General features: G+C 38.7%; 1 protein-coding gene across 2 annotated transcripts; it reads left to right on the top strand.

Moving 5' to 3' along the window:
• Positions 1-27,751, top strand: LOC102275445 (flavin containing dimethylaniline monoxygenase 3). Of its 2 annotated transcripts, none has more exons than XM_005902394.3 (9): positions 1-96; positions 796-933; positions 12,354-12,542; positions 15,291-15,453; positions 15,938-16,080; positions 17,158-17,357; positions 22,155-22,510; positions 24,966-25,038; positions 26,564-27,751. In XM_005902394.3, the coding sequence occupies exons 2-9, from the start codon at positions 802-804 to the stop codon at positions 26,595-26,597; spliced, it is 1,290 nt and encodes a 429-aa protein (XP_005902456.1). In that variant the 5' UTR covers positions 1-96; positions 796-801; the 3' UTR covers positions 26,598-27,751. The 2 variants fall into 2 exon arrangements, with proteins under 2 accessions (XP_005902456.1, XP_005902455.1); XM_005902393.3 differs by lacking the exon at positions 26,564-27,751 and adding an exon at positions 25,746-26,460.

Below are 27,751 nucleotides of genomic sequence, written 5' to 3'. Positions count from 1 at the left end.
CTAGAGCGTTGATTCAGGGAAGTATTTTTTCTTTCAAACTGCTCAGACGTTTTGGACAAGACTTAAATCTACAGAAAAAAGGAAGATTACAGAAAGGTAGAAAAAGAATGATACTGCAATGGTTTGAGAGAGGGGAGAGTGGGACTGGTAAATGGAGAAGCAGTATGCTACCTTTATACCAAATATGTCCAAAATGAGAATGACATATAGTTCAATAGAGATCTTTCTTTTCTGAGCAGTAAGGATTCTAATTTTTGTTATCCAAATCTACTTTTCTGTGTAGCTATGTGATTTTGCCTTTAAAAAAAAAAAAAAAAAAAAAGTAACAGTAGGGTCTAAAGATATTGTCAGGAATAGGAAAAGATTAGGAAACAAATTTTTAGAACAGAGGTTAAGGATAGTAGCTAGTGAGAAGTTATTTTTAGATAAAGAGATGATTTTTATTTTTAATTGAGAAGGTTAAGAACATTATTAGAGGAAGAAACAGATGACTACCTGGCATACTGAAATACAGATGGAACCAGACCTTATTCTTCATCAAACGTTATGTAAAGTAGAAAGAAGAAATGAATATGTGTGTGTATGTATATACATACACATACATATGTCTCTTCATATATATATATGGGAGTGGGTGTGAGTATATGTACATGTGTGTATATATATGTATGTGTGCATATATACATATATACTTACGCACATATATTTGTTTCTTCTTCCGTATATGCATAACAGTTTGTGGGTATAAGTGTGTGCGTATGTGTTTTAGTTGTGAATCTCTGGGCCTTTGCACAGGTAACTATGGTGAAGAAAGTGGCCATCATTGGAGCAGGCATCAGTGGCCTGGCCTCCATCAGAAACTGCCTAGAAGAGGGACTGGAACCCACCTGCTTTGAGAAGGGTGAAGACATTGGGGGCCTGTGGAAATTCTCGGTGAGTGGGATATCACTGCAGCAGACTGGGGAGTGAGGGGGGAAGTGTGCGAGAACACATTGCCTGAGCACAGGCTGTCATGCCAGTTACACTTGCTCTACAAAGCTTAACATCAGTAGCAGGTTGGAAAGTAAATCCCTTGCTTACTTCAGAAGTAAATGGGATAGTGAGCTGGTTAGTCTCTGTGTACAGAACTCAACTCCAATAAATCATTAATAAGTGAGCCACTTGGGGATAAAATCCATGGTCAAATATTGGTTAAGTTTATGTAACAGAATTACATGAGCTAATCATTTAAAAATTGATGGTTCTTTCCATTCATTTGTTGAGTTTCTGGAACAACCTCTTAGAGATTCAGACCACAGATTTTAAGATTTCAGGTGCTGACTTTTGGTCTGGCCAAAAATACATAATTCTTGAGATTGCTGCAAGAGGAACCAAGAAGAGGACACACTGATTTGACGTTCTTCAAAGACTTTTGTTGTTGTTCAGTCACTAAGTCATGTCCCGCTCTTTGTGACCTCATGGACTGTAGCTTGCCAGGCTTACCTCTATGTATTTATATCAAGGACTCTATCAGCAGGTATGCTTGTAAGCTGCTGTGAGATCACTTCCTGTGTTGTCTAACAAGTATATTATCAGGTGTGGAGGCTTCCCTGTGCCCCAACTCTCTCCGTACCTACAACCTTAGGAATACTCTCTGGTTAAGCCTACTCCTGTTTTCTTCTTCTTCCAATAAACCATAAATACATAGGAACACAGGAAGATAAATAACCCCATTTTCTTGTTTTTACCATGCCACACAATATGCGGGATTTCAATTTCAAGGATCAAACCTGTACCCCCTGCATTGGAAGCACGAAGTTTTAACCACTGGACCACCAGGGAAGTCCCCAGTAATCCCTTTTAAACCACTATTCCCTCCACAAGTACAAAACTAGTGTTAAACTTTATACCTTAATAGAAATGTTATGTTTAAGAAGAAAGTGTCTATGATGGCTCTTTAAATATTATCAATATATGAGAATTGTTCTTATTGATATAGATATTTTCTAGATTTCAAAGAACTCTTTTTGAACCACTCAGCATCAATTATTTTAAAACTGGAGTATAATTGCTTTACAGTGTTGTGTTAGTTTCTGCTGTACAACAACATGTATAAGTATACATATATCCCCTCCCTCTTGAACCTCCCACTCACCCCCATCCCACCCTCTAGGTCATCGCAGAGCACTGAGCTGAGCTCCCTGTGCTATACAGCAGCTTCCCAGTATTGCGGAGCTCAGTGTTTGTCACTGGAATGTGCTGACAGAATTTCAGATTAGCACAGTGAAGGCTGATAAGGCTGTTTTATTAAGTACTTTCTATATACCAAACACCTTTCTCATTTCATTCAATCTTTATAATAATCCTATAAGCTAGCTATGAATTTTTCCCTTTTACAAATGAATGTGAAGCTTAAAAGAAAATTTTTAAAAAATGGTAAATAGCTTGTGAATGGCAAACACAAGACTCCAATTCAGTCTGACTTGTATTTCCAGTTTGAATTCTTAATCCCTTAATAAATTGCTGGGTGCTATTTCAACAAGTGGCCTGTTGAGCTGGCAGGTCTTCTATCCGGTGATCTTAACCAGATCCTCAAATTCATGCTTACTTTGCAAAGCATTGTTGAACAAAGACACAGCTGATAAAGCTTTTGAGAGTAGCTGCCTCTCCTGTTGCTCAAGGAAGGCTTTAAAATTTGAACTTAGCATCATGGAGGGATAAACTACTCACCTGCAAGCATGTGGTACTCTTCAAGAAAAAAAAAAAAATTTACCCCAGAGGGTGGAACCACAAACCCAGAAGCTGGAGCCTTGAGACACAAATGCTTATTTCCCAGAACTTGAAACCTAATGAAACTTACCCTTCTGGATTCCAAAATTGCTTCGGACTGATGACTCCTTTTTTTCCTTCCATTTTCTCCCTTTTGGAATGAGAATGTTTTTTACTGATACCCTGTGACTGTCCCATCGTTGTATTTTGAAATAAGATAACTTATTTTCTAGCTCGACAGGTCCAGAGAATTCTGTCCCAGGGTGAATTACACTCAGAGTTGCTTTCATACCTGATTCAGACAGTTTAGACAATGAGATTTAGAATTATTGAGTTGATATATGTGAGATTTTGAACCTGGTTTGATGCTGCAGTGGACTGAGACTTTGGAAATGTTGAGATGAAATGAATGTAGTTGACATGTGGGATAAATGTCAACCCTTAGGGGCCTGACAGTGAACTGTGATAGGCTATTCAAACAATGGGCCCCTCAAAGATGATATCAGGTCCTGATCCTAGAACCTGTAAATATTTCTAATGAGGGAAAAAGAAGATATTTACAGGTATGATAACATTAATAATCTTGAGACGATGAGCTTATCTTGGACTATCTGTGTGGGGCAAAAATGCCATAACATCTATCCCTAAAAGAGAAAGTCATGGGACTTCCCTGGTGGTGCAGTGGTTAAGAATCCACATTTCACGGGTTCAATCCCTGGTCAGGAAACAAATATCCTACTTGCTGGCCCTGGGGCAACTAAGCCCACACACCTCAGTGAAAGATCCCACATACCACAACTAAGACCTGACACAGCCAGAAAATAAAGTAAACTTCAAAAGAGAAAGAGAGAGAAAGGCAAAGGGAGATTCGACACACAGAAACAAAAGAAAAAAGGGAATATGACTTTATCAGAAAGAGAGATATGAAGATGCTATGCTATGACCGTGAAGGTGGAGAAAGGAGATATTAGTCAAGGAATACAGGTGGCCTCCAGATGCTAAAAAAGCTAAGGAATGCTGGCATCCAGCAGGAGCAGGAAGAGATAATGAATCTCCCCTAGAGCCTCTGGAATGGACTTGGCCCTGCCAACACTTTGATTTAGGCCCAGTGATGCTGGTTTTCAACTCCTGGCCTCTGGAATCATGAGGGAATAGATTCCTGTTGCCTTAAGCTGTCAGGTTTGTGGTAATTTAATTAAATTTAAATTTAATTTAATTTATAGTAGCCACATGAAACTAATACAGTTGATTATTCAATGTTCCCTAATTTTTTCACCTCTGTGGGAGGACTTGAAGATGCAAATGATACTGTGACTTGCAGTGTTTCTCAAATACCTCCATGAGTCTGTAGCAATATACCTAGAAATCACATTACAGGATTATACTATAAAATAAAGTTAAATTTTGTATTTTCATTACAGTTAGTTTATAAAGTCAGCATTTTACATTTTCTAAGATCCAAACATTAGCTAGGTGTAAAAAAATAATAATAATAAAACTGCAGGGACTTCCCTGGTAGTCCAGTGTTTAAGAATCCATGTTTCCAAGGCAGAGGCCATGGGTTCGATCCTTGGTCGGGGAATCAAGATTTTGTGTGCTACATAATGCAGCCAAATTAAATTAAAAAAGGAATGTGCACATAATTAAAACTTTTGTAGCTTTTTTCTACAGCACTTTCTTAGGTCCTTCTATTAATAGTTCCTTCTTCTAACCCAGATCTAAAGGCAGAATGATGTATTTGCCTCACCTGCTTTGATCACTAAGAAAATACTTTATGACTAGGCTGCAGATCTAAGGAGAAGGTCTTTCTCAGGAGTTCCACAAACAACATGTCAACAAATTTTCTGGATTTTGGCCTGAAGTGTCATGAACAAAGTCTCCTTTTTCTGGGAAGGCAATCCTTTGTTCACTTCCTCTGATTTTTTTTCTAGCCTATGTATCACTTTGATCTTTAATATTTAGTCTCTCCTTGTGTTGACTATAATCACTGTCAAGCATCCTCAACTCATCCAAAGCTGTGAATTCCTCCACCTTCGCATCCCACATGCACACTAGCAGAGTTAACTACCCAAGGGTAGCAGAAAACTCTCATCATATTTCAAAATCACATTGCTTTCTGATGCAGATTTGGCAACTAATCTACCACTGAATTACTTTTCAATAGCAAGCCAAGACACATTGGCTTTTGATGTGATTGGCATATTCTAATATGACACTAAAAATTTGTATTCTAGGGGCCTGACATCTTTGAGTTATATGAGCCCTAATTAAATTTCTAGTGCTCAGTGCTTTTCATTATGAACTAGCAACTCTACAAGAGTGATCTACAGTTTGATCTTTCATCAAAGGGAAAACCATTTCAGATAGAAAACAATGTTAATTTTTTTAAGGAAAGAAAAAATGTTTTTCTTTGGAGTCCCTTTTAGAGTTTTTTTGACTCTTTAAATTTGAAAACGCAATCTTATGAACTGACTAATATTTACACAGTTGTTTCCTGTTTGTTTTTGGTTTTTTAAGGATCATAGCTTCGGTCAAATAGTAACTTAGCAAGCATTGCATCTTGCACTTTGGTCTGTCATTAGTTGATATACAACAAACCCTGTATTTTAAAAAGATGAAATATGCCTTATTTTCAAGTGCCCATGGAACATTTCTAAAACTGATTAAGTCAAAAAAATCCTCAAATTTTTGGAAAAAATATGTAAGTAAAATGTATGGCAAAACCAATACAATATTGTAAAGTAAAAAAATAATTATAAATAAAAAAAAGGAAAAAAAATAATAAAATGAAATCCTCAGGTGACAATACAATAAGATAGAAATTTATAACAAAATGAAGATGGAAAATACTGCCTCCAGGAAATTAAGTTCTCTCTTAAAGATCTATTAATTAATGTTCTTTTAGAAGTTTAGACTCAGTAAGATAAATGATTGATAACTTAAAAAAGAGAAAATAGAATGGATGAAAAATTATCAACTGCTGACTATCTGATTTTATACCATGAAGGATATCAATTGGAAAATGGTTACAAAAAATAAGATAATTCAATGAGGTGGATGATCACAAAATTGCCAGACAAAAATCTATAGTTTATATATGTTGTAGAGTTAGCAAACTGGCTTGGCTCGTCCATTTTATTTGATCTCTATGTTTTTAATTTCGGTCCATTATTTTAAAACCAGGATATTTCACATAAAAATATAAGGAAATGTCTTCTTTTGAAGAATCAGAAAATCAGGTAACCCTGGATCTCCTCTTACTCTAATACATAGAATTTGAATTCTCTGTTTCATCATGTTCATTTTTGATTCATTTCTTGTAATTTTCTCTGCATTTATAGAATTTATTTTGACTGGTGCTACATAAAAACAATAATCCCTTAGAATTTTGGGAACAGATTCATTTACAAAATTTTTCATTTTCTCTTATTCCTACAGTCATACCATTCTTTTTGTTTAATTAATCTTCATGTCTATATTATTACAACCATGTAAATATCATTGCTAAGCTGCTTAGTGGATTCTGATTATACTTTCTTTCTTGATTAACTCTTTGTTTTCACTGGAGTTAGTAACTGCCTTGTGGTCTTTGTTGATTTAATGTTACAATGCTATTCTAATTCACTCCCCAACCTCTCCCACCAAATTTTGACTCTCCTCTGAACAGTTAAATACATGAGGTGTTTCACTGGCTTAATTCTTCTCTTAACTATCTCTTAAAGACACTCTTCTGGATTGTTTCCCTTCTCTAGGCTAACCACACTGCTATTATCCTGGGTAACCCTGTTTTCTGAAAACTTTATCTTGCTACTATTTTTTTATTCTCTCATTTTATTTTTTAATAAATTTATTTATTTTAATTGGAGGTTAATTACTTTACAATATTGTATTGGTTTTGCCATACATCAACATGAAATCTGCCACAGGTATACACGTGTTCCCCATCCCGAACCCCCCTCCCTCCTCCCTCCCCGTACCATCTCTCTGGGTTGTCCCAGTGCACCAGCCCCAAGCATCCTGTATCCTGCATTGAACCTGGACTGGCGATTCGTTTCATATATGATATTATATATGTTTCAGTGCCATTCTCCCAAATCATCCTACCCTCTCCCTCTCCCACAGAGTCCAAAAGACTGTTCTATACATCTGTGTCTCTTTTGCTGTCTCACATACAGGGTTCTCGTTACTATCTTTCTAAATTCCATATATATGCATTAGTATTGGTGTTTTTCTTTCTGGCTTACTTCACTCTGTATGATAGGCTCCAGTTTCATCCACCTCATTAGAACTGATTCAAATGTATTCTTTTTAATGGCTGAGTAATACTCCATTGTGTATATGTACCACAGCTTTCTTATCCATTCATCTGCTGACGGACATCTAGGTTGCTTCCATGTCCTGGCTATTATAAACAGTGCTGTGATGAACATTGGGGTACACGTGTCTCTTTCAATTCTGGTTTCCTCGGTGTGTATGCCCAGCAGTGGGATTGCTGGGTCATAAGGCAGTTGTATTTCCAGTTTTTTAAGGAATCTCCACACTGTTCTCCAGAGTGGGTGTACTAGTTTGCATTCCCACCAACAGTGTAAGAGGGTTCCATTTTAATGAGAGTACCTCCTTGGCAGTTTCCTATGAAATTAAAATATATGAAGTAAAAGATGGTAGACCTTGAATATCTTATAAGATCACTATTTAATCTGGATTCCCATTTGATTAGATCTAGTCTTAACTTGGAGAAGGCAATGGCACCCCAGTCCAGTACTCTTGCCTGGAAAATCCCATGGACGGAGGAGCCTGGTGGGCTGCAGTCCATAGGGTTGCTAAGAGTCGGACATGACTGAGCGACTTCACTTTTCACTTTCATGCATTGGAGAAGGAAATGGCAACCCACTCCAGTGTTCTTGCCTGGAGAATCCCAGGGACGGGGGAGCCTGGTGGGCTGCCATTTATGGGGTCGCACAGAGTCGGACACAACTGAAGTGACTTAGCAGCAGCAGCAGTCTTAACTTTTGGGCTTCCCAGGTGGCACTAGTTGGAAAGACCTCCTGCCAATGCAGGAGACATAAGAGATGCTGGTTAGATTCCTGGGTCCGGAAGATCCCTTTCCGCTTTCTTTGATCTGGTAAGTCAGTTAGCACTCATCCACCTGTGTTCTACTTTCAAAATATTGTTGTTTCTTGTTTGCTTTCACTTTTTTTTTCTTTTTTTCCCTGTGGGTTTATACCTCTGATACCTTTACAGTAATTTTAGGGGTGTGTGCATGCTAAGTCACTTCAGTCATGTCTGACTCTTTGCAAGCCTATGGACTGTAGCCTATCAAGCTCTTCTGTCCATGGAATTTTCCAGGCAAGAATACTGGAGTGGGTTGCCATTTTGAACTCCAGGGGAACTTCCCAACTAGAATTGAACCTAGGTTTCCTGCATCTCCTGCATTGGGAAGAAGGTTCTTTACCAATAGCACCACCTGGGAAACCCAATTTTAGGGGAAGAAGCGTTAAATACATCTGCATAATCTTTCATATGTAATCAGAAGTCTGAGTTACTCTAGTAATTTTAAAAAGATAGATAAAGCTACTTCCATAGATAAGTAAGGTTTGGTTCTTTGTTGATCACTTGCCCCCCCCCCCAAAAAAATCATTATATTTGAAAATGTCATTTATGGTCTTAGTCACTCTTATGAACTTCTCATATGATCAACTTAAAAGGATCAGTCTATACACATGGACTCTGAGATACACTATAATACCAAATAGGAACAATAAGATGTTCATGACATATTTTTTTTTAATAGCAAGTCACAGATGATGTGATTAGCTGATGCTGCAACTCCTTTTTCAGTAACCATGGCTCTTGGGGAACCTAAGAAAAACTAAAGACCAATCAGCTCAGCATTGCTAGGGAAATTTATTATCCTGGAATACCCAAAATTGCAAAAACACCTCAAATCTGTCTCAAGGGTTTGCATCATTTTTATTATATAAAATTCCTCCTTTGTTGTTACATAATTTTCCTCAACTTTGCCTTGCTCCAAAACTTTACCTTGGACTTTGTATTAGTTTTCTATTTCTGCGTAGCAAATTACCACAAACTAAAACAGCTAAAAATATTTCTTTGTTACTCTCAGTTACACAGATCAGTGGACCTCCCTGGTGGCTCAGATGGTAAGAGTATCTGCCTACAATGCAGGAGACCTGGGCTCAATCCCTGGGTTGGGAAGATCCCCTGGAGAAGGAAATGGCAACCCACTCCAGTACTCTTGCCTTGAAAATCCCATGGACGGAGGAGCCTGGTGGGCTACAATCCATGGGGTCACAAAGAGTCGGACACAACTGAGCCACTTCACTTTCACTTTTCACTTACACAGATCAGAAGTACAGCATAGTTCAGCTAGCTTCTTTGGTTAGGGTTTCATGAGGTCAAAAATTAGGTGCTGCCTGGGCTGGGCTCTTATCTGGAAGCACACGGAAAGAATCTGCATACTACCGGGTGGAGGCTGAATTCAGTTCCTTGTTATTTCAAGATTAAGGTCTTTGTTTCCTTGCTGGCTGTAAATGGGATTCCTCTCAACTCCTAAAGGCTGCCAGTATTGCTTGGCATATGTCTCTCTCCATCTTCGAAACCAGGAACAAGCTAAATTCCCCTCATGTTTTGAACCTCTAACTTCTGATACCAGCCAGAGAAAACTCTGCTTGTAAAGGGATCATGTGATTCAATAATACTTAACAACATAGTCAGAGGAGTAATATATTTACAGATTTCATCCATACTCAAGGGCAAATGACTACCCAAGGAGGAGATGAACTAAGGGTCATTCTTAAAATTCTGTCTACCATATAGCGCATATTATAAGTTGAGAGAAAATATGAAATTGTTGAGTGAAGCATGTCAGCCAAATTTAAAACTCTCACTCTGTCCAGGGAGATCCTCTCCCATTTTCTCCGGTGAGATCTTAATATTTTGAAATGTTTTATCTGTAAGTAACACTAAACTACTAAGTGTTCAGGTCACTCTTTTATATCTAGCATAAATAGGACAAGACAAATATCCAGAATTACATAGAGAAAAACATAAAAGCATGCTAAGACCCAAGGAGTACCCCCATTTGGCACAGCTTAATCTCTAGGTCTCTTTAGGAGCAATACTCAGTCTTTTAGTTTCCCTTCCTTGTCCCTCAGCTCTTTCTAAAATTGTCTCTGGGCTTATGCAGAAATAGAACTTATATGACCTTATGGTGAAGCAAAGCCAAAGTTTCCCAAATTCAAACACAGTCTTGGGCCTGTCCTCTGAATCCTCTGGTCTCCTGATGTTCCTATTGTAGATGATTACCCTTCATGCCTATCCTTCAGTAATCTTTAACCAAAGGCCAGTTGATGAACCTGGAACTGTCCTCCCTTAGCTGTCAGGGGCTGGTGAAACTCCTAGCTGAACAGACTCCACTTACCAGGTGCAGTTTGCACATTGAGTCCCTGACCCAAATGGTCCATTCTTCAGCTCTACTAAAATGCCACTTAGCTGCCCCCCAACCCTTGGCAACTCTCTGGCAAAGTAGCTACTAAGAGTCTCAGATGACTTCTGCATCCCCTTTGGGAACAAGCAGGAACTCATGTTTTATTCAAACTGAATGAGTTCAAGAGAGCTAAACTAAGGTCCGAGCTTGTCTTAATCATGTTACCTCTTCCTAATCACTGCTACTTGACTCTTCAGTGTCAACCCTCCCCAACCCAGGTTGTTTTGGGGAGGCTTTGAAATGATATCTTACCAGAATTTCAAATGTGAAAACAAATTCCCTCTGCCCTCTGTGTTTTGCTCAATCTTTCTAATATGTCAGTTTGGTCACTCAGTCTTGTCTGACTCTTTGTGACCCCATGGACTGCAGCATTCCAGGGTTCCCTGTCCATCACCAACTCCCTGAACTTGCTCAAACTCATATTTATTGAGTCAGTGATGCCATCCAACTATCTCATCCTCTGTCATCCCCTTCTCCTTCTGCCTTCAATCTTTCCCAGAATCAGGGTCTTTTCCAATGATTCAGTTCTTCATATCAGGTGGCCAAAATATTGGAGCTTCAGCTTCAGCATCAGTCCTTCCAATGAATATTCAGGACTGATTTCCTTTGGGATTAACTAGTTTTATCTCCTTGCAGTCCAAGGAACTCTCAATAGTTTTCTCCAACACCACAGTTCAAAAGCATCAATTCTTCTATGCTCAGCTTTTTTTATGGCTCTCACATCCATACATGACTACTGGAAAAATCATAGCATAGATGGACCTATGTTCATTTCAGAATTTTAGCCCAAAGAATAATGCTTAGGGTTTAAGTAATCTCCTTTTCTGCCTCTATTCCCCTTTCTCCTCACCTAATTCCTTTAAATCAATGTTTTTCATTCTGGAGATTATAACCCATTTGTGTGCAATGATATAAATTAATGAATTAATCTGCATATTTAAATGGAATGGATAGACAAGAACTATAATCCCACAGCCTCCAGAACAAAAACCACAATCACAGAAAGCTAATGAAAAGAAACAGGATTATGTACCAGATGAAGGAAGAAGATAAATCTCCAGAAAAACAACTAAATGAAGTGGAGATAGGCAATCTTCCAGAATGGATGGAAAGTATGTGTGCAACTCAAGTTCTTGAAAATGATTTTTCTTCATAAAACTTTTGTTCCCTGTGTATGTGTGTATATACGGGGTTGCAATAAAAAATATGTAACTATAGGGTATGGTTAAAAACATTTTAAAAAGATATTGTAAACATAATCAAGGTGCTCTCTGCCCTAGGTACATAAAAAATATTATGATCTAATCTACCAGCATAATATGCTAAAGGAAGTTTTTTTTTCATTGTGGTAAGTAAACCACAATAAAGATATACCATGTAGCTATTTTAAAGTGTCCGGTTCTGTGGCATTAAGTTCATTGACATTATTGTACAATCATACCACCATCCCTCTCCAAAACATTTTAATCTTCCCAAAGTAAAACTCTGCAGAAATTAAACAATTTAACTCTCAATTCCTCCCTCTCCCTGGCCCCAAGCCACCACTTTCTTAGTCTCTGTGAACATGATTACTCTGGGTATCTCAGATAAATGGAATCATACAGAATTTGTCTTTTTGTGGCTTGTCTACTTCATTCAGCATATGTCCTCAACATTAATGCATATCCAGGCATGTATCAAACCTTCCTTTCTTTTTAAGGCTGAATAATGTTCCATTGCATGTATATATCACATTGCCTGTCCATGCTCATGAGTTGGCATATTGAAATCGTGCACGGGTAAATTTTGGGAAATACTATCACTGTAATTAATGGTTCAAAGCAACAAAATTAATCCAGTTATATATTCTTAAAAGGACAGGATGAAATGCAGAATCTGTTTCCCTCAGAAAAGATGTGAATAAAGATATATTTTAACATTCTAAGTTCCTTTGATTATCATCAAATTATTTAAGTGAAGTTAATTTATGCCTCATCTTATTGCATTTACTTTTGGAAAGACCAACCAAAAATGAGTGATGATTATTTGGGACTGGTCCTGACCATGATAAATATACTCATTTACAAACTCTGTTCCATTTGAAATGTTTCTTTCACAGGACCATGTAGAGGAAGGCAGGGCCAGCATTTATCGGTCAGTCTTTACCAACTCTTCCAAAGAGATGACATGTTTTCCAGACTTTCCATTTCCTGATGATTTTCCTAACTTTATGCACAACAGCAAGCTCCAGGAATATATTACTATGTTTGCCAAAGAAAAGAACCTCCTGAAATACATACAATTTAAGGTAAGATATTATTAAAAAAACTTATTGAGGGCATAACTGTGAGGAATTCTATAGTTATTAAAAGATTCCCATTTGTTCCTTTTACTATCTCTTTCTCAATTGTAAACAATTTTAACAGTATGGCTTCTTTGACCCTAGATTTAGAAAGCATACGTTCTTCTTAAGATATGTAGGAAATTTTTAACTACACATAGTTCTTGGACCAAAATGCCATAAGCTTAGAAATCAGAGCAAAGAAAAAAATGCTTGGGTAGACATGAATTTATAAATTAAAAACTCATTATTCCTAAACAATTTACAGGTCAAAAAAAGAAATTTCAGGGGAAATCTTTAAATATTTAGAGCTAAATGATAATTTAATTTGATATATCAATATTTATGGCAAGTAGAGAGCACAAAAACTTTTATGAAAATTATAAGCTTAAATGTTTATGTTAGAAAATAAGATTTTCCAGGTGATCCTTAGCATACTAAAACATGAGAACTTACACTCTGGATATAGATGATATCTTTCATTTTGAGATAATAACATTAAAAATAAAATGACAAGGAAGTATATTAAGAAATTGCTGTTAATACAAAAATTATTGGCCACCAGATTATTTACTACATGTTCTATATGGCTCTTGTAAACTATAATTTAATTGTCAGAGCTCCAAAAGGAATCACTCTTATACTGCAGAGAATATTGGTCATACACAAGGAACCACGTGGAAATATAGTTTAATAAAACATAGATGGGGCTTCCCTGGAGGTCCAGTGGATAAGAATCTGCCTTGCAACGCACACCAGTTCAATCTCTGCTCTGGGAAGATCCCACATACACGGAGCAACTAGGCCCAAGAGTTGCAACTTCTGAGCCCCACATGCCGCAACTCCTGAAGTCTGCATGCCCTGGAGCCTGTGCTCTGCAACAAGAGAAGCCTTCCTACTGCAACTATAGAGTAGCTCTTAATTTCTAATGCTGAGATGCCGTATGATTCTATGATCATTTGGCAAAGTTGGAAAGTCTTTCTATGTTTTGATGATCTGGGAAAGGTGCCTTCTTAATCTAGTAAAGAGACCATTAAGGAAGCTGCAGGGTTCATTTCACTCTGATAAGGACAAAACCCTGATAGTGTTTAATATCAGTGCATCTTCACAAAACTCAATGACCATACAAGTACAAAGTTTAAAAAAAAAAAAATAATAGAATCCTCCTTCCTTGAAGGCCTACTGTAATAGACACCCTGGCCTCATTTCTTTCTCCCTTATATCCCTCAATACTGTTTATGGAAGTTTTCCCCTGAGAAGCCATGTGTTCCAATTTATAGGGAGTATCCATGTTATGAAATAGTGAGAGTTACATGATTCATTTGGGGAGGAAACTTGTAACTCTTGGCCAGTTGGCTTCATCTTCAAACCTACAGAGAGAAATGCAATAGAACAACAACTCTGCAAGCACTTTTAACTCTGCCTTCACTTCTCAGTCCAGCTCATTCTCTTACTTTATTAAGAAACAGCGTGGTATGACTTGGACACAGAAGAAAAAGAAAAGCGTGTTGTCACTTGAGTGAGACTGCCTCAGAAATGTTACCAAGTCAGGGTTGGGTGTTTCCTGTCCTTTGGAAGAGAACAGTCCTAAATAGTATCTTACTCATCATGTAGCTACAAGGCATGCACCATAATTGAGATCAGAGATGCTTCCTTGGCTGACTTTTAATCAAGTGTAAATTTAACTTCAAACACATAGTAAAAGGATGAGAGTAAAAAAATGCTGTATTTTTACAGGATCTATTTCATATAAACTCTGTGTCTTGACCAAAATATGAACCACCTAAAGAATGAAATTGGAAAGTCAATGGGAGAAACAGCTGTAGAATCAAGGACCTATATTTAACGTTTGAACCTAGTTATTGGATTTTATGCACATTATTTAACTTCTTTAAGTCTCCATTTCATATGTAAAATGAAGCAACTATGTATCTTGTAGAATTATTCTGAAGATCAAATAAAGGCTTTAAAGCAGTTTAAAAAAAATAAAATGGCTAAAGAAATACGTTAGGAAATTGCTGTTACTATGTAAATTATTGGCCACCAGATTATTTACTACATGGGCTACCTGCCTCTTGTAAACTGTAATTCAATCATCAGAGCCCCAAAATGAATCGCTGTTGTACTGCAGAGAATACTGGTCATACACAAGGAATTATGTGGGGATTTAAAAACAAACACACACACACACATACACACACATATAGATAGGGGCTTCCCTAGTGGTCCAGTGGGTAAGAATCTGCCCTGCAATGCAAGGGACACTGGTTTGACCCCTGGTCCAGGAAGATCCCCTGTGCCATGTGCAACTAAGCCTGAGAGTTACAACTACTGAGCCTACACTCCGCACCACAGCTCCTGAAATCTGCATCCCCTAGAGCCTGTGCTCTGCAACAAAAGAAGCCACCACAATGAGAAGCACTCGCCCCATAACTAGAGCGTAGCCCCCGCTCACTGCAACTAGAGAAAGCCTGTGAAGCAACAAAGATGCAGCACAGCCAAAAATAAATAAATATTTTTAAAAATCATATAGATCGTTTTATGCTTTGACTTATTAAAAAGGAACTTTGAATTTATAATATGCACCTTCATAATGAATTAAGTATTTTCCCTAAGGCGCTATTAAGGATTTTCTTCATACTATTTGATGATGTTGGTGACAAATCTGCCTTTTAGCTTAGAGTAAAGAAGATTATCTTTCTGCGTTTCTCTTAGACAATTGTATCCAGTGTAAATAAGCGTCCCGATTTCCAAACCACTGGCCAATGGGATGTTATCACTGAAAAGGATGGTAAAAAGGAATCAGCTGTCTTTGATGCCGTAATGATTTGTTCTGGACATCATGTGTACGCCAACATACCTAAAGAGTCCTTTCCAGGTAAGGCCAAAGTTTACGCTGCCATCCACACATCTTGCATGAAGAAATAACCTTGATGATGTCTTTCTTATGTATACAAAAGTATAGTTTATAAAAGTACACATTAAATTAAAATATGCTTTTATTGTATCTAATGGGCTTCCCAGGCAGCTCAGTGGTAAAAGAATCTGCCTGTCAATGCAGGAAATGCAGGTACAATCCCTGGATCAGGAAGATCCCCTGGAGGAGGGCATGGCAACCCACTCCAGTATTCTTGCCTGGAGAGTCCCATGGGCAGAGGAGCCTGGTGGGCTACAGTCCATAGGGTCGTAAAGAGTTGGACATGACTGAGCACATATATCTATACAATTTGATATATTGTATCTAATATAGTTTAAGTATTAAAATTCCTATTACTGCAACCATATTCACTGACAAGTTCTGTTATAGCAGTTTTTTCAGTGAAAATCAAAATAATTCACATGTTTTCCACTTTTTCACTCAGGAATAAAACTTTTTAAAGGCAAATGCTTCCACAGCCGGGACTATAAAGAACCAGGAATCTTCAAGGGGAAGCGAGTCCTGGTGATTGGTCTGGGGAACTCAGGCTGTGACATCGCCTCAGAACTCAGCCACATAGCTGAAAAAGTATGCCTCCCTGATACTCAGGGAACTATCTTTAAAAGGCCAGCCATACCATTTGAAAAGTGTGAAAGAAAGCGGGGAGGGCAGAGTCCTTGATGCAAAGACTAAGTAGTGGTTCATATAGCTCAATGCCCTTTGGTAACAGGTGGGATTTTAAATAGCTTGATGTGGCAAAGGCAGAACATCAGCTGGAATGATGTCATTCAACAAGCTTCTTCTTTGGGATGTTTGGTGTCTAATGTGTCCAATAAATTCTTCCAAAACCAGTGGGATCATCAAACAAGCACTAGAAGAAATATAACCAGTATTCAGTTATTGGTCACATAAACCAGAGAAAATTTGGCTAAAAGATGAGAATACTACAGAAATGATTTGACAGGTGTTGATCCTAAGATATGGGTTATAGTGCAGGAAGTTCATCTGGGAGTGCTCTCTGGATGAATACCTCTGAGGGAAGGGAAAGAAGTTTTCCTTTATTTACTCTGAAGCTAGGATAATCCTTCCAAATTGTCCCTAGTTGAAGTGAGGGGCTGGGTCATTTTTTTTTTTTTTACCAGTATAGATATTTATTTTTATTTACATATATTGCCTCCCTTTTGAGCCTCCCTTGCATCCCACCCCCATCCCACCTCTCTAGGTCATCACAGAGCACCTAGAGCATGTTTTACAGAGTGAAATAAGTCAGAAAGAAAAAAAAACAAATATCATATATTGAAGCATATATACGGAATCTAGAAACATGGTACAGATGAAACTATTTGCAGGGCAGGAATAAAGATACAGATGTAGAGAATGGATTTGTGGACACAGCAGGGAAAGGAGAGGGTGAGACAAATTGAGAGAGGCTAGGTATTTGTCTTCCTCCTTCAACTGGTCACTGAATGCAGGGGATCCAAAAAGATTATAAAATGTTGGGGGAAGCCCCCTCTTCACCAAAGCAACTCCCAAAGAGGGCTGAGAGCTGAGAGCTGCCTTCTGGGCACTGCCAGCAGTGGTGCAATAACTCCATTCCTAAAGGCAGATCTGAGAGGCATATCTACTACAGTCACCACGTTAACAGTTGAATTGGTGTTTTTCAAGGTCATCATCAGCTCCCGAAGTGGCTCCTGGGTGATGAGCCGGGTCTGGGATGAAGGCTATCCATGGGACATGCTGTTTATCACTCGATTTGAAACATTCCTCAAGAACACCTTACCGACAGTCATTTCTAACTGGTGGTACATGAAGCAAATGAACGCCAGATTCAAGCACGAGAACTATGGCTTGATGCCTTTAAACAGGTAAAGCAGAGTTAAACATGAAATGCCTACTAACTTTTATTTCACTGTCAACAACCCTAATATGTGAAATAACCCCTAGACAAATCAAAGTGAAGTAATCACCTCTCACATTTCAGAGGACAAAGAATTGCAAAAATTAGGAGTGTTTCCCTGTTTCACAATTCTCCTTACCAGATTTGCACAGCTGGAAAGTTATATAACAGGTCAAGAATTTTACTCCCTGCTGCTGCTGCTGCTAAGTCGCTTCAGTCGTGTCCAACTCTGTGCGACCCCTGAGATGGCAGCCCACCGGCTCCCCCGTCCCTGGGATTCTCCAGGCAAGAACACTGGAGTGGGTTGCCATTTCTTTCTCCAATGCATGAAAGTGAAAAGTGAAAGTGAAGTCGCTCAGTCGTGTCCGACTCTTAGCGACCCCATGGACTGCAGCCTACCAGGCTCTTCCATCCAGGGATTTTCCAGGCAAGAGTACTGGGGTGGGGTGCCATTGCCTTCTCCATTTACTCCCTAAAGTAATGATAATAATAGTCAACATGTTTTTAAGTACTTAATACATGTCAGAGCCTTATTAAGTCTCAGACATGCATTATCTCACTTTACTCTCACGACGACTATGAAAAAGTGAAAGTGTTAGTCTCCGTCGTGTCCAGCTCTTTGTGACCCCATGGACTGTAGCCCACCAGGCTCCTCTGTCCATGGGATTCTCCAGGCAAGAATACTGGAGTAGGTTGCCATTCCCTTCTCCAGGAGATCTTCCCAACTCAAGGATCAAACCCTGGTCTCCTGCATTGCAGGCAGATTCTTTATGAGCCACAGCAACTATGATGATGGCTCTATTATAATCTTCATTTGAGAGATGAGAAAACTGTGGTTTACCAAAGCCCCACAGCTAGGAAGTCAGAAATGGTGATTGAAACAAGTCCAGATCTGCTGACTCCAAAGTGCCTCACTCTTAGCCACCTTGCTCTAAAACCGCTTTCTTAACTGCAAAGTTAAGCAAAGCAGGACTTGGTGCTTCACTCTCATTCAGTTCAGTTCAGTCACTCAGTCATGTCCAACTCTTTGCGACCCCACGGACTGCAGCATGCCAGTCTTCCCTGTCCATCACCAATTCCTGAAGCTTGCTCAAATGCATGTCCATCGAGTCGGTGATGCTATCCAACCATCTCATCCTCTGTCATCCCCTTCTCGCCCTGCCTTCAGTCTTTCCCAGAATCAGGGTCTTTTCCAATGAGTCAGTGAATCGCATTAGGTGGCCAAAATATTGGAGTTTCAGTTTCAGCATCAGTCCTTCCAATCAATATTCAGGACTGATTTCCTTTAGGACTGACTAGTTGGATCTTCTTGCAGTCCAAGGGACTCTCAAGAGTCTTCTCCAGCATTACAGTTTAAAAGCATCAATTCTTCAGCGCTCAGTTTTCTTTATGGTCCAACTGTGGACCATAAACAGTCCAACAGTCATGTATGGTCTCACATCCATACATGACTACTGGAAAAACCATAGCCTTGACTAGACAGACCTTTGTTGGCAAAATACTGTCTCTGCTTTTCAATATGCTATCTAGGTTGGTCATAACTTTCCTTCCAAGGAGTAAGTGTCTTTTAATTTCATGGCTGCAATCACCATCTGCAGTGATTTTGGAGCCCAGAAAAATAAAGTCTGACCCTGTTTCCACTGTTTCCCCATCTAATTCCCATGAAGTGATGGGACCAGATGCCATGATCTAAGTTTTCTGAATGTTGAGCTTTAAGCCAAACATTTCACTCTCCTCTTTCACTTTCATCAAGAGGCTTTTTAGTTCCTCTTCACTTTCTGCCATAAGGGTGGTGTCATCTGCATATCTGAGGTTATTGATATTTCTCCCGGCAATCTTGATTTCAGCTTATGCTTCATCCAGCCCAGTGTTTCTCATGATGTACTCTGCATAGAAGTTAAATAAGCAGAGTGACACTATACAGCCTTGGCGTACTCCTTTTCCTATTTGGAACCAGTCTGTTGTTCCATGTCCAGTTCTAACTGTTGCTTCCTGGCCTGCATATAGGTTTCTCAAGAGGCAGGTCAGGTGGTCTGGTATTCCCATCTCTTTCAGAATTTCCCCCAGTTTATTGTGATCCACACAGTCAAAGGCTTTGGCATAGTCAACAAAGCAGAAATAGATGTTTTTCTGGAACTTTCTTGCTTTTTTGATGATCCAACGGATGTTGGCAATTTGATCTCTGGTTCCTCTTCCTTTTCTAAAACCAGCTTAAACATCTGGAAGTTCATGCTTCACGTATTGCTGATGCCTGGCTTGGAGAATTTTGAGCATTACTTTACTAGTGTGTGAGATGAATGCATTGCTCTCATTACCTGCCCCTTAATGGAGCCCTCCAACTGATCTATGGCCACAGTGTTTTCATCTTCAGCCTTCTCCTCACTCTCTCCTATAATATCCTCCAAGCCAATCACATGATAAGAAATTGCTTTGACATGGGTGAAAAAACCCAAGTTCTAAGCTGTTTACCTCAAAGTTATTTCATTAAGTCAACAAATAGTTATTAAGCTTTTATTATGTGCCAGGACCTGTGGATATAGCACTGAACAAACTCATAAAATCCCTATCCTCGTGGGGCTTACATTCTAATAATGGGAAACAGACACAAACAGCATGAAATCTAAATAAGGCAGATAAGGGTAACAGGGGATGACATCAAGACAATTTTAAACAACCCTTAGAGAAGGTCTCACTGAAAAAGCTTTCAAGCAAATTTCTGAAGGAGATGAGAAAATGAGCCATAAGGGTATCTGGAGAAGACTATTCTGGATGGTAGAAACAGCTAGGACATCATCTCTTCAAGGGTATGACTGGCATGTTTGACAAAATACAGTGGCTTCTTTTCTTGGGGAAGAAGACTGGGGAGAATAGCAGGAAATGAAACCAGAGACATCAAAACAGCCAGTTGATGCTAGGTCTTGGAAGCCATTGTAAACACTCTGGCCTTTACTCTGAATGCAGTGCGAAACCATAGCAGGCATCTGACCAAACTGGAAACAAAGTCTAAGTTAGTTTGAAGAGATCACTTTGGCTGTTATGGCCATAACTCACTGTAGAGGGTAGGTCAAAGAAGGAAGTGGAAAGACTGGTTAAGAAGCTATTCTCAAAAACACAGATGAGATGGGAAGGTGGCCTGAACCAGGATCATCAGTGGTCAGAAGTTGTCAGATTGGGATAAGAGTTTGAAGGTAAAGTGAACAGGATTTTCTGTTCAATTGAATAGCAAATGTGAAAGCAAATAAAATGTCAAGGATGTCTTTCAGACTTTTGATCTGAGCAAGGGAGCAAAGATGGAGGTGATGTCTACTGAGATGTGGACAACCATGGGAGAAGCAGAAGTTTAGTTTTAAATGTATTAAAGTTGGAATGCCTGTTTGGTATTTGCATAGAAGAATGTGGAACAGCAGTGGGTACATAAGAAGAGAGATTCAAACCATAAGTTTAAAATGTGGACTGGTCAGAATATAGATAGTATTTAAATAAATGAAAACTAGATGACATCTCTTGAAGAATGAATGTCAAAAGAGAAGACAAAAGACCTGAGGCATGTTGCTATTTAGAGGTCAGGAAGAGAAGAATTCAGCAGAGGACACTGAGAAGTAATAGTGAGGTATAGCAAGGTAGGTAGAAAGGAATCAAGAGTGAGTGATGACATGAAAGCAAAACGAACACAGTGTTTCAAGGAGGAGGAAACCATCAAGTGTGAGTTTACTAATAAATTAGTTAAAATAAGGAGTAAGAGTGGATCACTGGATCTGGTGGCTTGAAGATCCTGGTGGCCTTGACAAAGGAAGTTTCAACATAGAAGTGAGTTTAAGATAAATGGCAGATAATTCGAGCGGTTGAATCCAGCCTCCTTCCAACCAGCAGTCCAACCAATCTCATTGTCTGGCTCAGTTTCCTCCCCAGAAGCATCTACTTACGGCTTTCTCTCTCACACACACACACAGTTCCCATCATCCTATAAGAACCATGTCTTTTCTTCCAACATTATTGCGTTTACCCCTAAGGCAGAGTTCTGTGGACTCACTAGAGATATTACTGAATAAAAAATAATCAAAAGCTCTCTTTCCAGATTTCCAGTTTCCTCTTCTTCTCCTGGCCTTATTTAAATTCCTAGACCCTCACTTTCTCACCTGACATGGCTTTGTCTTAATGGGGTTCACACTTCACCCTCTATGGTAGAACCTGGCTGCAGCCTTCCACCTTTGGCTTCCTTCCTCCTATTTGATCTTCTTCACATCACAATGATCAGTTTGGATTATGTTACGTTAAGAATAATGGCTAACATTTCGAGCACTATCTGTGTGCTACAGACTGTGCCAAATTCTTTATATTACTTAGGTCTGCCAATGATCTGAGATAGGTATAGCAGTTATTGCCACTTCAGGTGAGGAAGGTGAGGCAAGAGAAAATAAGAAAATTTAATTTGATCAAGGTTCACAGTTGATTAGTAGAAAAGAAATTTAAAGACCCAGGTACTCTAACCTTTGTTTTCCCCTATATCTGAATGCTTATTCTGGGATTTGGGGAGACTTCAGTGGGAAAAGAGAGAAAGATCAAAGGAAATAGAGAAGGGATTAGCAAAAACCAACTTCTGTTACTCCATAATGTGGCCTTACATAAGTTTTATCTATCAGCCATATTGATGACACTCCATGGAACATTAAAAAACCTTAGGTAGGTTTTTCCTATCAATTAATTATGGACCAATAAAACAAAGGAAACGGTACTGTTCTAATGCTTGTTTCTGTTTTCCACACAGCACCCTGAGGAAAGAGCCTGTGTTCAATGACGAACTCCCAGCTTGCATTTTATGTGGCATTGTGACCATTAAGCCAAATGTGAAGGAGTTTACAGAGGATTCAGCTATTTTTGAGGATGGGACAGTGTTTAAGGCCATTGACTATGTCATCTTTGCAACAGGCTACAGTTATGCCTACCCCTTCCTTGATGACTCCATCATTAAGAGCAGAGACAATGAGGTCACCTTATTTAAAGGCATCTTCCCACCTCCACTGGAAAAGCCAACCTTGGCTGTGATCGGCCTTGTCCAGTCCCTTGGAGCTGCCATCCCCACTACTGACCTGCAGTCTCGCTGGGCAGTACAAGTAATTAAGGGTAAGTAGACAAAGAATCTCATTGAGAATGCCTTTGAGTCTTTAGGAAAACAATATTCCTATTAACAAGGAACAAATCCTAGGTCCCACCCAGTTTCCAGAATCTATAATTCTATATTTTTGGTACTATATTCTATAAGCAATTTAAAATATATTAGATTGTCATAAACAATAGACAAGACAATGATTCAAGAGTGTTTTTGTGATTTATAACTCCTTGCATGCTCGGTCGCTTCAGTCATATCCGACTCTTTGTTACCCCATGGACCAAACCCTGCCAGGTTACTCTGTCCATGGGATTCTCCAGGCAATAAAGCTGGAGTGGGTTGCCACTTCCTCTTCCAGGGGATCTTCCCAACCCAGGGCTTGAACTCACATGTCTTATGTCTCCTGAATTGGCAGATGGGTTCTTTACCACTGGCACCACCTGTTAAGCCCTATAACTCCTTAGAATTGTCAATTATCCAAGACCTTTCATTAAACTTGAGAATACCTGAGCTTCTCATCTTAGATGCAGAAGAACTTTATAAAATTAAGATTTTAAAAACTCAATAGAATGATATTTCTTGAAAGGTTAATGAAAGAAGATGTTTCAAAGCCAATATCCAGCAACTTTAAATATCCACATTCATGAAAAAAAGTATGATTTCTGGAAAGGAAGTGGTTTTCTTGTTCTGTTTTCTTCCTTGCCATGTATCAGATAAGGACAAGCAGTGGATCAGTAGAAGCAGAAATCATTTGGTGTTGTAGACAGTCTCTAAGGTAAAGGAATCCTAAGTCCCTGTATTTTAAAAGGAAAAAAGAAACAATGAACTTGATTGGGGTCAAGCAAAGAAGGCAGGCAGCATCATCCAGCCCCAAGTACTGGAATCAGATTCACATTAAGGTTTGAATGCCATTGTGGGCAGACTCAGAAAATAAAACCAAGCTATGGTTAAAGAACAAATCAAGATGTCAAAGTGTAATGTGCCAAGTCTGGTTGGTCTTAAACCTGAAACTTCTAGATAATGAATCTTAGCAGGTCTGCTTCCTTTGAAGCCCAATGTAAGGCTTCCAGTCCTACCTGACTTGCTGGGGTTTAAATGCTCTTTTATCCTGGATATTTGAACCTGCAACTACATATCCTGCATCATCACTCACCACCAGGCTCCCAACCACATCATTATGGTCCTACATATCAGCAATCTCTCTAAATCTCCTTCACTCCCCTGGTCCCAAGCAGAGATGTGTCGCAGGGTGATGTTTCTCCAGTGAGGCAGCAGCCAGGAAAGTGATGGAATGAAATCCTACTTAGAACTGAACTCAGGATTCAGGTTCAGAAAGACTGGCATTAAAATGTAGGTTTTAACTGCTTATAAAATATTCACTTACTCTCTGTGAAGATACTAGTTATAACCTGGGCTCTGAAGAAAGGAGACAGGGCACAGACCCAGCCAACAGAGAATTGATGCAAAGACTCAGTCTTAGGGAAAATGAGATATAAGGCAAACAACCCAATTTGGGGGAATAGGATTACCAGACCAAGGGGTCAGTTACAAGCAGCCCAATGGCAATAGCTGGTGGACTACAGAATATAGCCTCTTCTCTATCTCTCCTTTTGCCCAAGGACAGAACCAATTCCAAGGTTTGGAACAAGGCCATGTTGACAAACTGTTCTTATGATCCTGCCTGTAGGGATTTCAGGAACAGAGAGTCATTGTAGTTCTTGAGCAATCAGAGCTAGACTGGAAATTCTAGTCTTGTTCCAGGTGACCCCAAAGTTGCCAAAGAAATCACACTAGATTTGAAGTGTCTCTGAGTACAAATGTTTGGGTCTAGGTTTTAGAAAATTCTGTAAGTTAATGCCAGGAAGAGCTTGAAATCCTGGGGCAGCCCCAACTCAGATTTGGCCTCCCAGGACCTCCCTGTATCCTTGGTGACTTGTAAACAGTCCACATCCACAGTCTCATTCAGAAACTGTTGGCTTTCCAGAAAGAACCTTGTAGCTTTGTTAAATTCTCTTTCTTATCTGTTAGAAATTCCCTTTTTTGGGCAAAGCAAGATAACTTCCTATGAAGATCTGTTTGTTAAATCTTAAAAAAGAGATGTCAATATATCTTTGACTATAATTTATTAGATGACATACTTAAAAATAAAGCTGAGAGAGTAGAATATAATCTTTCAAACTGATTTTTAAATCCAATAACCAGTTTAAGAGCAAAGATAGAAAGATGAAAGGTTATTTGGTTTTAATCACTGTGACAAGTATCATCTCTGAGAAGATTAGGAATGACCTATATGTTTGTCTCAGAATGACTCCCTGGGTATTTGTTCAAGATATTATTTTGCTAGATAATGACAGCAAAATTTGAAAATACTAATGCAATTCACAACTCATTATTAAAAAAGAAACATTGCAGGCTCAGACTTATTTAACTATTATCATGTCTTTCCACTTTTTTTTTTTTTTTTTTTAGGAACATGCCCTTTGCCTTCTGTCAAGGACATGATGAATGATATTGATGAAAAAATGGGGAAAAAGCTCAAATTGTAAGAACATCTGTGGTAAAGGGGATCTAGAATTTTCATAGCAAAATCTGACTTTGTGAATACTTAGAACTGTTTTAGTCTTGAATACTCCTGAGTGGGACCATTAGGGTGACAGCTATGAGCTAAATTCAGCCATTCAACAAATAGTTATCAAGGATATACTTTGCACCTGATAGACCACTAAATCCTGTTTCAGCCCTCCATATCTCCTGCAACATATCATAAAAGAGAGACCCAGAAAGATTAAATTTCAGAGGAGCTTGGGAACACACGGATGTGGACTTCTATTTTCTAGCTCATACATCCTCTAAAATGTAAGGATGCCTTCCAATAGGTGGCTCTAATAAATGACTCAGCCACACAACAACTAGTCAGAAGAACTAGGCTCCAGTCCTACCTGTGTCACTAATCAGCTCAGTGGCCATGAATTAATAACTACACGTGAGCAAGAGACAATTCCTCTACTTGTAAATGTGGATAAAAATGCCTTTCTCAGCAGCCTTGTTGTGTTGTGGAATGTCCAAGTGAGATCAGTATGAAAGTCCTTCAGTAAAATCTACAAAGTACTGGATAATGAGCAATAATCCCCTTACCAACAAAAGGATCGATGTTGATTTGCGTGGATAAAAAGGTGTGAGGCATTTTCCCTGTTCTTGTTTCTAAGGGAAGCTCGGATAGCCACAGTCTTGTTTCTCTCCCTCCTCTAGGTTTGGCAAAAGTGATACCATACAGACGGATTATGTTGTTTATATGGATGAGCTTGCCTCCTTCATTGGGGCAAAGCCCAATATCCCATGGCTGTTTCTCACAGATCCAAAGTTGGCATTGGAGGTCTACTTTGGCCCTTGCACCCCATACCAGTTTAGGCTGGTGGGCCCAGGAAAGTGGCCAGGAGCCAGAAACGCCATCCTGACCCAGTGGGACCGGTTACTGAAACCTATGACGACAAGAGTGGTTGGGAGTCCTCTGAAGCCTTGCTTATTTTGCAACTGGTTCAGACCTGTTCTTATTTCTGTTGTATCAATTGCTGCTCTCATTGTGTTGTTCTAGCCATCATTCTATCTAGGATTCTGAACATTACTAACAATACCTGGAAAGAAGCTTCACTATATAAAAATTAAGAATTTCACACCTTCTATTTTCCTATTCAGTGGGCATTAGTAAGACAGTACTATCTCTAGGCTTCTAAATAAGCCCATATGAGAATCATGTCATGATCTAAAGAGCATTTATCATTTCCCCTTAACTTTCACTAACATTGCATAATTCTATAACATTTCCATAACATTTTATAGTTAGATATATGCTTTTTAACTTAACTCATCTGAAATATTTGACATGATTCCTTTTCTCCTATAACAGTCTTTGAAATACGTATTTCAAATCTAAACAGTGAGTAAATAAAGCAGAATAGTCACAATATGATAGTCTCAGCCTAATTTTACAAACTATTCACCAGGATCAAGGGGGGAATTTGGTTATTTGACTATTATATTCTATTTTTGTTTTCTGCTGTGTCCTCCAGGCAATTCCTCCTGTTCCCTGGCCAAGACAAGTAGCATGAAGACCCTGTCTATAATGAAAGTTAGCAAGAAGTAACTCATTTTATTTATATTCTCAATAAAGAAACAAACTTTCACATGTACCAGCAAGATAAGGACAACAACAACAATGAGTGGAGCACCAAATATACCTTTTAACTGAATGGAAAGTCATAAAAAATTAAATCTTTAGCCAAAGCTGTGACCCAAGTCTAATAAAACCTGATATGGATCATATAGAATTATATCCCTTGTGGAATGTAGTACCAAAATAAATCTAAAATGTTATTTTTAAAGTATTACTACATGTTACAATTAAATTTTGATAATTAAAAATGTTTACATTTGACATTATGGAGCAGATAAAATAATCCATTAGCATCATCAGTTACCAGGGGGTTCTTCATATTGTTAAACTCTATATTTCTTACTACACCTTCAATTTTTTTCCAAACAAACTTTATTATTTTTTAAAAATGTGTTATACTTGGTTATGAAGGAACAGACACAGATTTGGGGGAAAACACTCTTGTATCTTTCTTATCCACTATTCCTTTCTCTATTATGCTTCTTTAGATAGAATACTTACAAAACCCTGGAACCTGTCAAATCTCTACCAGTTCCTAATAACCACACAAAAAGTTGTGCTAGGCTCAGAAGTCAGCATAGGCTAAGCAGGACAGCCCCTTTAACCTGTCAGAGACTGAAGACACGCCTATACCTTCATCTGTAGCTAGAGCCAGTAGAGCAACAAGAGGAGAAGGAGACCACGTTTTTCTCTAACACTTTCTACTTTTCTTTTTTTAATTCTCTTTGTATTTTAATCTTCAGAGCTAAGATTTACTATGGATGCTGTTGTACACAACTTTAAAGCATTCCCTTTTCTTAACTGTTTAAGTCAATAGACATGAGCTAGTGAAGGACAGGGAAACCTGGTGTGCTGCAGTCCATGGGGTTGCAGAGTCGGACACGACTGAATGACGGAACAAAGCAGAATAGCATTCTGCTTTGAAGTTCTTATAAGATGTGAAATATTCCTAAATTACCAAGCAACACAAACCTTTCTGGAAACCCTACAGCCTAAATGGAATCAAGTAAACAAATTAAATATAGCACATAAAATTTATTTTGTTGAAGTTATAAATACTAGTGCACAAAATAAACTGAAGACT

The sequence above is a fragment of the Bos mutus genome, chromosome 16 (genome assembly GCF_027580195.1).
Source record: "Bos mutus isolate GX-2022 chromosome 16, NWIPB_WYAK_1.1, whole genome shotgun sequence".
NCBI classification, from domain to species: Eukaryota; Metazoa; Chordata; class Mammalia; order Artiodactyla; family Bovidae; genus Bos; species Bos mutus.
Note: the sequence above shows the minus strand (reverse complement) of the source record. Positions and strands in the feature narration are given on the sequence as shown.

Bases quoted from the DNA above. Each gene is read 5' to 3' on its own strand.
- LOC102275445 (XM_005902393.3), top strand. From the start codon at position 802: ATGGTGAAGAAAGTGGCCATCATTGGAGCAGGCATCAGTGGCCTGGCC. The intron at 12,543-15,290 runs GTAAGATATTAT...CGTTTCTCTTAG, and splicing joins TGAAATACATACAATTTAAG to ACAATTGTATCCAGTGTAAA. The intron at 17,358-22,154 runs GTAAAGCAGAGT...TTTTCCACACAG, and splicing joins GGCTTGATGCCTTTAAACAG to CACCCTGAGGAAAGAGCCTG.